This window comes from Triticum dicoccoides, chromosome 3A (assembly GCF_002162155.2).
Source record: "Triticum dicoccoides isolate Atlit2015 ecotype Zavitan chromosome 3A, WEW_v2.0, whole genome shotgun sequence".
NCBI lineage: Eukaryota > Viridiplantae > Streptophyta > Magnoliopsida > Poales > Poaceae > Triticum > Triticum dicoccoides.
Window position 1 is genome coordinate 655,294,218 of NC_041384.1, and position 9,034 is coordinate 655,303,251.

Here is a 9,034-nt window from a genome sequence, read left to right on the forward strand (position 1 = left end):
TATGTGGTAAACTTCTTGAATTGCCCCCCCCCCCCCATCAGCATGGACAAGGCCTTTATAGAGCCTGTCTTCACCAATAATGTAAGTTTGTCCATCTCAAACCTTCAAACTTTTTTGTATATATTTGGTTAGGCATGACTGCAACAGCTGTTTATTTTTGGTGTTTGCATCAAATTGCTTGTTTAAAGTTTATTATATGTAGTTCATAAACAAAAGTTCGTCCTTTCTCAATTTAAGCTTTCAGTTGTACAACCAAGTTCCTTCTTCATACCATGTATATTAAACTATACAAAGCAAGTGATCTTCTTTTGCACTGCATGTATGCTTCTGTTCTTCATCTATAATCCAGTGGTGTGGTGAACCTACCCACTACAGCATAATGTCATATTCTGCAATGTCTTAACTATGAAAAATGTCATATTATTCTACTATTATTTAAACCGTCTCTTTATTTGCCAATCTGAAATTGTATAAATTGACAGCACACTAACCATTGATACTTATGAGTTCTTGATCTGTAATCCAGTGGTGTCGTGAAGCTGCCAACTCCTTCATAATGTCATTTCCTGCCATGTCTTGACCTGAACAATAACATATTGTGTTAATGCAAATTTAAACTGTGTCACTTTATTCGTCAGTAAGAAATGTGATGAATTGTCAGCACTGATACTTTTATGTGCAAAACCTGTCATCTGTCTGCTTGTTTATCTTTCAGAGTGAGGAAGATATAAGTGTTGAACAAGCGCAGTCTCATCATCTTGCTCAGCTGCTTGCGCTGCAGCTCCCCAGCAGGGCTAACCATTCTTGAACTCTATTGAAGTGATGTCGGTTCTGTATATTATTTTGTCGGCGTGTTTATTTGCACTGGTGGCGATCTTTGATGCCCAGTGTATGTAATATGATGTCTAGTTGTGCTTTATTATCATAGTGACGAACTTTGATGCCCAGTGAATGTAATATGTCGTAATTTCTTTATTGTATAGTATAGGTTTTTTCTTATTCACGATGCTGCAGTTATTTTACTGTATATATATCCTGTCTTCGCAGTAAACCGGCCAAACCGTAAAATTACGGTACATAATCGGGCCGTCATGCAATCACGATGTAGGTTGGGCCTGAAACATGCCGATCAGCTCACGGGCCGGCAGCAGCCCGAAATGAACCCCGGCCCATGATTGTGCGAATCAAATAACGGGCTTTTAACAGGCCGAAAAATTGTCTTGGTCCTTGTTTGGCCCAATCAGATATCGGCTGCGAGCAGGCCGGATGCAAACCGGGCCATAGTTAGGCCCAACTATATGACGGGCTTTTAACAGGCTGAAATTAATATAGGGCTGAAATGTTAAACGGGCCTTTAACAGGCCAAAACTAATATCAGGCCGAATTACTAAGTGGGCCTTTAGCAAGTGGGCCCAAAAGCATAGTGTCCAGTTGACGGGCCGAATCTGATATGGGCCATAATTAGGCCCAAAACCTCTTAAAGGGCCGGACGTGATCTGGGTCGTAATTTGGCCCAAAACGTGGCAGGCTTTTAATGGGCCGGATCTCATATGGGCCACTATTAGGCCCGGAGCGTGGCAGGCCATTAATAGACCGTATCAAATATGGGCCGGCATTTGGCCCAAAACATGGCAGCCAGTTAACGGGTCGGCCTACTAGGGTCCTCAAAATCTTGTGGGCCTACAGTTGGGCTAGCCCATTAATGTCGGCAAAATCTCGTGGGCCTTTAGCTGGGTCGGCCCATTATGATCCGCAAGAATTTTGTGGGCCTTTACCTGGGCCGGCCTATTATGGCACACAAAAATATTGTGGGCCTGTACCTGGGCCGGCCCATTATGTCCCACGAAATCTTGTGGGCCTTTAGCTGGGCCAGCCCATTATGGTCCGCAAAATCTCGTGGGCCTTTAGCTGGGCCGGCCCATTATGGTCTGCAAAATCTTGTGGGCCTTTAGTGGGTCGACCCATTTAAACTTGTTGGGTTGTGCCACGTGTCGACGTATCATAGGCGCCTTCTGTCCAGTGAGTGGATGGCATCTGTCCCGACGATGAGCCGACACGTGTTTCCTCTAACTAATGATGATTTTACACGTGGAAAATCCCCATTGGTCGGGGCTGTTAACGGGTTATCGGATCCAAAACCTGACCCGATAGCTTAACGGCATTCCGTTATGGTGGATGCCACGTGTCGGTCACCCTTGACGAAAGCACTTCTGTGACGCGTGATTTATCGTCATGGAAGTGGACACTTTCGTGATGATAATTTTGGTAATGTCATGGAACACTTCTATGACAGCACAGGTATGGCTATCTTGATTCTGTCATAAATTTGTCATGGATGTACATGCATGACAAAAAAAGCGACCTACTGTGACAAACACGTATCATCACGGAAGTGTATTTTTTTATAGTGTTAGCTCCAATATGAATGTGCTTGCGAATGCAATTAAGCGTCTAAATAGTTCAAATAAATATCCGTCACCAGTACTATATGAACGTAGTCAACCTATTATCACATGAACATCAATATTACACACAGATTTTTCTTTCTGCTATCAAAAGTATGAAAATAGCACTTGCATGTATGTGGTCATCACCTCAAAAGGGACAGCGAAGATGGAAACACAATTTCCTCAATCATATCATCTCCTCCTTGTTTGCTACTAAGATGAATTATTTTACCTAATTACATACATCATTAAGTACATTAGCACCTAATCTTAACATATAGAATTTAGATTATTGCAACATAACAAAGTAGACCTATGGTTTCCTAACCATAGACTTATTAATAAACATACCACATGAAATAACATACCACATGCAATGAATAATTATAGTGCAATTTTTTCTTAATTACCGTATTAAGAGCTTCTCGCTTGTAAATACTAATGGACGCAGCTAACATCGATACAACATCTTCAACCTACTCTTCTAAAAAAATTGTATAAATGTTGTATCTGTCGTCTGAAATTGTTTCTAACCTCTAAGCACTAACATCGCATAGCTAATGACGAGCTAAAAGACTAACTAATTACCACCGTGCATGCACAAAAAAATCCATGTATTGCAAAGCTCATACCTTGATCTTCAACTTCGTAGTTCACTTCGCTACGCAAATCCTACACCTGAAGCTCTAAATGACTCCTCCAAGTGCTGAAATAATGCCTAAAACAACATAAAATACACACTTAGGAACTAATCAAACATAACAAAAACATCATGCATGTGAATGAAACCAACAAAAATGGATAGATCTTACCTTAATCTATCTTTTCTTCAACTTCACCATCTTCGAAAACCAACTCTAAATCAGCCAAAATCACAAGTGAAAGTGGCTACCAAGTATTTCCTTCTGTGTATTCTTGTAGACTTAGAGAGAGCAGAGAGGCAATGAAGGCAACCAGAGATATTCGAGAGAGAGTGTATGTGCAGCCGGTTGTTCGTATATAAAGAAGAGGAGCACTGTATTGTTGGCGGAACAAGCTAGAACTCACCTACCGCAGCCTCGGATTCTAGCATCGCGGTGTCTCATCACACGCAGCAACTACAACGCTTTTGGGTGTGCGGCAGGAAGCGGAAATCACGCAGGCGGAATCTGATTCCAAATTACAAGGCATCGGTGTCACCTCCGCTGCATAAAGCCAAACAAAGCGGAAATCACGCTCTTGGGTGCTGTCACCTCAGCTGCAGCAGCAATTTTCGAGAGCATGGGAATGAGCGCCATCTGCCACAGTGTCAATGTCGGCTAGCGGTGCCGCCAGCTGCGGTGGCGGCCTGTCCCGCACCTCGCCTTTCGTGCATCTGCTTTTGTCGGCCTGCGAGTGACATGGGCAGCAGCGGTCGCCTTGCCAGGTGGCAGCATGGCCCACCAGGCCTGGCCTGTTACGTCCCGGCTGCTGCCGTTGTACCTAATCCGTTATACCCTGCGCGGGCGCCTCCTGCTGTGGCGGCAGGGCCCGCCGCCTCCTGGCGTGGTGGCACGTGCCACGTGTCGCCTGTCGCCACGGCTCAGGGGGTCCTTTTTGTCAAATATATCCACGGGTAGTCCTTTTTGACAATTATGTTGGCCAAGGGGTCCTTTTGGACAAAAAATCGGAGGTGGAAGGCGGCGAGAAGGGCGGCGAGGAGAACGAGATTGACGTCGAGGAGTGGTGGATCGTCTTCCCCGACGACAGCACCGGCCCGGACCTAGCTCTTACCGAGGTTGGCCTGACGAGGAAGGATTGGCTCGATCTCCACTTCAGTCGTTGAATTTGAGTAGTTTTTAGTGTAGATTAGTTTAGGTTTACATTTATGTTGAATGTTCGGTTGTCAAGACTATTTATGTTGAACTTATGTTTAAATGCATGCAAATTTCATTGAAATTAGATTAAATTTATGCAAATTTATTTTGTTACTCCGCTAGGTTTAAGGGATTGGCTAGAATCGACCAAAATTTAGTGGAGTTTAAATACTCCACTAAAGTTTACTCGGCTGGATACTCCGCTATCTTTTAGAGATTGATCGGAAATGCCTTTACATGCTTGTGATCAGAGAAGCCTCACTCGCATGCAGTAGTACATTCACGTCTTTGAGTTCTCTTCGCTCAGTTTACATCTCATCACCAGCGTCACTCATACGTTCATACCATTTGCATTTCGGCCGGTAACGGTGCGAAGACGACGCACCGGCACACCGGCCACCGGGCACGTCGAGTGCTCATGCAGCCACTGGTCGATGCACTGCTGGTGAAACATGTGCAGGCACGCCGGCATCCGCTTCACCGCTTCCGCCTTCTCCACCTTCCCGAGGCAGATCACACACTCCAACCCATCGCTGCCTTCCGGCTGCTCGTATGCCGGGATGCGGGATGCCATACGCCGTCACCACCCGCGCGCCACCATGCACCGGTGGCTCCCAAGCAAGCGCGGGCATGTGACTCGGTGTCTGGTCCAGAAACTGTGGCAGAGCGCTGCCGCGGCTGCCGACGCTTCAGCGGGCGCGCGCGCACCAGCATGGCAAGCCGGCCCGCGCCACGGAGTGCCCCGGTGGCGGAGGCCAAGCACCAACGCAGCGCCGACCACTGGAAGAGGCTGCCACAGGCGGCCGTGTACAAGCAGGCCGTGAGGCTGACCGACAAGACGAGGTAGACGGAGGCCTCGACGATGGAGCCCTTGCTGTGGGGCTCCCGCGCCAGCTGAACGAACGCGTAGACCATCATGGCCGTGGCGCCGATGCAGACGGTGTTGGTGATGGCCAGCAAGAGGCAATCCAACGCCATGGCATCTGGTCTCTTGATTGACCGTAGAACTAGCTAGCTATACCTACGTAGCTATCCTACGTAAAGTAACGTAACAGCTTAGGTGTCTTTTTTCTGTTGGAGGAAATTAGGGGAGAGACCCCACCGAGTTGAAATTAAGGGCGGAGGGATTAGTACTTAGTTACGTAACAGTACGTAGGTTCTTTCGTAAGTGTAGCATTTTTGATAGGCCACTGCCTCCCTCTATACTGGCTCAGTTTCTCAGGAATTTCGAAGTGTTTTGCGGGCTTAATCGCCTCGTCAAGTCTTCATCGCGCAAGAGTTCCAATGCGACAGGCGACGAAGCAAGCAACGAGCCATTGAGCCAACCATAGGAGGAACCGCGAGACAACTAACCGAGCGGTTGTTGTATAGTACGGTTAAATGTGTATAGATATGTAATACTCCATATATTTGTAAATACATACTTCCTCCGTCCTTGCAAAAGTGTACTTCCAGCTTGTCGAAGGATCAAATTATTTTAAAGTTTGACCGAGTTTATGCAAAAATATGTGAATGTTTGTGAAATCAAATAGGTATATGACGAAAATATGTTTTATCATGAATCTAATGCTACTAATTTGATGGCATAAATGTTGATCTATTATTATATAAATACGGTCAAACATAAAATAATTTGACTTTCCAAACAAAGTTGGAAGTACATTTTCTAAAGATCGAAGGGAGTATCTTAATATGGTCGGCAGATTTCTACGGCGACCGTATACATTTAGAATGCTGCAAAGGCTGTTTTGCATGCAACGCTGGGGCCTTAAGTTACCTCCTTTATTTTTATATCCATACAAACAATTCACGTACGGTTGGTCAGCCAGTCTGTAGAGGGAGTGAAGATAATCCTAAGTCAAGTGCTTCCGGTCAATCCTAGGTTCCCAGTATATGCCGGTGAGATGCCATCCCCACTTGCACATCCATGAAACAAATAGATTGCAGGTTTTCCCCATGTTACATTGCCCTTTGGGTTTGGATTGTTGCGGTTTCCAAAAGACAATGTGCAGTTACATGCTTCTGACCAGAGAAGCCTCACTCAATAATGAGCAATGCTAGACATACGTAAGCTTACGTTCAGATCTTACGTAAAAGCTGATGTGGGATTTGTTAATTGGGCCAGGATTAGCAGCTGGGGCCCACACCGGTTAAAATCGGGGGAAGAAGAGAATTTTATGGAAGGTTAAGTAGGCCTACATAGCACCTTTCGTAGGTGTAGTATTATTGCTCAATAATTACTAACACTGATGTAGTACTTTCACGTCTTTGAGTTCTCTGCCCTCAGTTATCTCTAATCAGCAGCGTCACCCATGCGGTCATACCATTTGGGCCGGCAACGGCACGAAGAGGTTGCACCGGCAGACCGGGCACGTCCAGTGCTCATGCAGCCACCGGTCGATGCACTGCTGGTGGAACATGTGTAGGCACACCGGCAGCCGCTTCACCGTGTCCCCTTTCTCCACCTCCCCGAGGCAGACCGCGCACTCCGATCCGCCACCACCCTCCGGTTGCTCGTATGCCGGGATGTCATACGCTGTCGCCACCCACGCGCCGCCATGCACCGGTGGCTCCCGGCCGAGCACGGGCATATGACTCGATGTCTGGTCCAGAAACTGCGGCAGAGCGCTGCCGCCGCCGCCGCTTCCGCGCCGTAGCCTGGCGCCCGCACACCGGCACGAAAGGCAGAGAAGCCGGCCCGCGCCACGGAGAGCCCCGGAGGCGGAGGCCAGGCATGGACGCACCGCCGACTGCGAGAAGGTGAAGCAGCACAAGACCGTGCACGTAACAGCGAAGAAGATGACCCAGAAGATGAGTAAGAACGAGGACTTGACGATGGAGCCCATGCTGTGGGGCCTCCGCACCTGGTCGATGAAAATGCTGACCATCACGGCCGTGCTGCCGATGCACACGATGTAGAACATGGCCAGCAAGAACGCGTTGACGAAGCAACCTATGGACATGGCCTCTCGTGTATTGAACTCTTGATTTGACCGTAGAACTGGCTAGCTAATTAAGCCATTCTCAGGAATTTCGAAGTCCTTGCGGGCTTAATAATCGCCTCGTGAAGTCTTCATCGCGCAAGAGTTCCAATGCGTACAGACGAAGCAAGCAACGAGCCAACGAGCCAACATATGAGGAACCGAGGAAGAGATAACTAATATTTTTTTAACACATTATTACATACGCACACTCATATATATATATATATATATATATATATATATATATATATATATATAGGAAAATGGGTTAGTACTCCTAGGAGTACGTACTCTCATGCCATTTGTCACTTCCCTGCATCCCACTTTTAAATTTCTTTTATTAAAAAATTAAGACCAAATATTAGCGCATGCAGAGATCACGGTTGTTCGGATATTTGTTGATCGATCCATATTTATAGGGGTCCAGGCGACTCGGCTTTATCTCACTTCTAACGTAAAAATAGAAAAATCTAACAATATATTCCCCTGTTACCTGCAAACGGGTGCGGCGGCGGCGGCCAGGATACCACCTTCGTCTGATTCGGCGGCGGCGGCCGCTGACTCGGCGGCGGATGTGGCTACGCCAACAACAGCGGCATAATTTTCTTTGATCACGGAGCCCAGATACGTTCTGCTATTCACTTTCATTGAGTTCGGACGTATTTATGCATTCTTTGTAATCAAATCTAAACGAGTAAGCAATATAACTGCAAGGTTGTAATCAAGAAGGACGACGATCTCTTGAAACGCGCGGCCGGAGGCGACCTGATTCATCCATGTTCAACCACGACGAGAGCAGCAGCTGGACGATATATGAGTATGAGATTTGGCTCATAGGCTCATAGCAGATCGCCGGCGTCATGCAACACACGGCCAGCGGTGACAGATGAACAACGCTCTCACACAACATGCGGAAATGTACAAATGACCGACGACGTCCACGGAGTCGTGTTTAGAGTATTCACGATGAATCGATCACAAAATCTGATGCATCAGTAAAGATGTGGACTAGTTAGACCTTAGGATGTCGTGGTTAGACTTTAGAGTATACTAAGTTTTTCAGTGGTCTGGTGTATACATCTGCATGAAAATGTAGAGGCGAAGTGCACATGCGTGCTAATTTAATCTTGTTTTTGGATGGACCCATTTTTGTCTAGATTGGTGTATAGTACTTCTGTAATATAATTATTCAGTATATACACATTTTACCATTCTTGTTCTTAAATTTTCTATTGAGATTTGGCACCATACTTGTACTACAATACTCCCTTCACACCAACTATATAAACTGTTATACGTATAATAATTACCTTGAGATACTTCTTTTTAAACGCAACACTACACACTTATCTTAATAAAATCACTGTATATTCTGTTGTTTAGAGAAAGGAAGTATATACCTTTGGACTTCCAAACAATATTTTTTTTTGCATGGAACTGCCAAACAGTACACTCTTTTGCGACTAAATAGTACTATTCCTCTTCCCTAGAAGAAAAGCAGTACGCAGTATGTACTCTTAAATAAAAACTTGTATAGTATATATGCCCAAACTTGGCCAGCAGTATATACCCCTTTTATAAAAAAATGTATATACCTCAGTGATTGTAATATTATATACCCCTAACCTGGCAACTAGTATATACACCATAAAATAATATACCACCCCGGTTACACTGAAAAAACCAAGAAAGAATAGCTTACGTTTTGAATGAGTGGCACGGCTGGTTGGAGTAGTTACGAGTAAATAGGAAACTAATTAGTTTTTTT

The 9,034-nt window shown here is 45.6% G+C and overlaps 1 protein-coding gene and 1 pseudogene across 1 annotated transcript; both read right to left on the reverse strand.

Moving 5' to 3' along the window:
* Nucleotides 1-4,621: 4,621 nt before the first annotated feature.
* LOC119272777 lies at nt 4,622-5,260 on the reverse strand (annotated as a pseudogene).
* A 1,340-nt stretch (nt 5,261-6,600) lies between these two features.
* On the reverse strand, nt 6,601-7,245 carry LOC119272555 (probable E3 ubiquitin-protein ligase ATL45). Its single transcript, XM_037554022.1, has one exon. The coding sequence runs from the start codon at nt 7,243-7,245 to the stop codon at nt 6,601-6,603; it is 645 nt and encodes a 214-aa protein (XP_037409919.1).
* Between the last annotated feature and the right edge of the window lie 1,789 nt (nt 7,246-9,034).

Coding starts and splice junctions, on each gene's coding strand:
- LOC119272555 (XM_037554022.1), bottom strand. CDS start 7,245: ATGTCCATAGGTTGCTTCGTCAACGCGTTCTTGCTGGCCATGTTCTAC.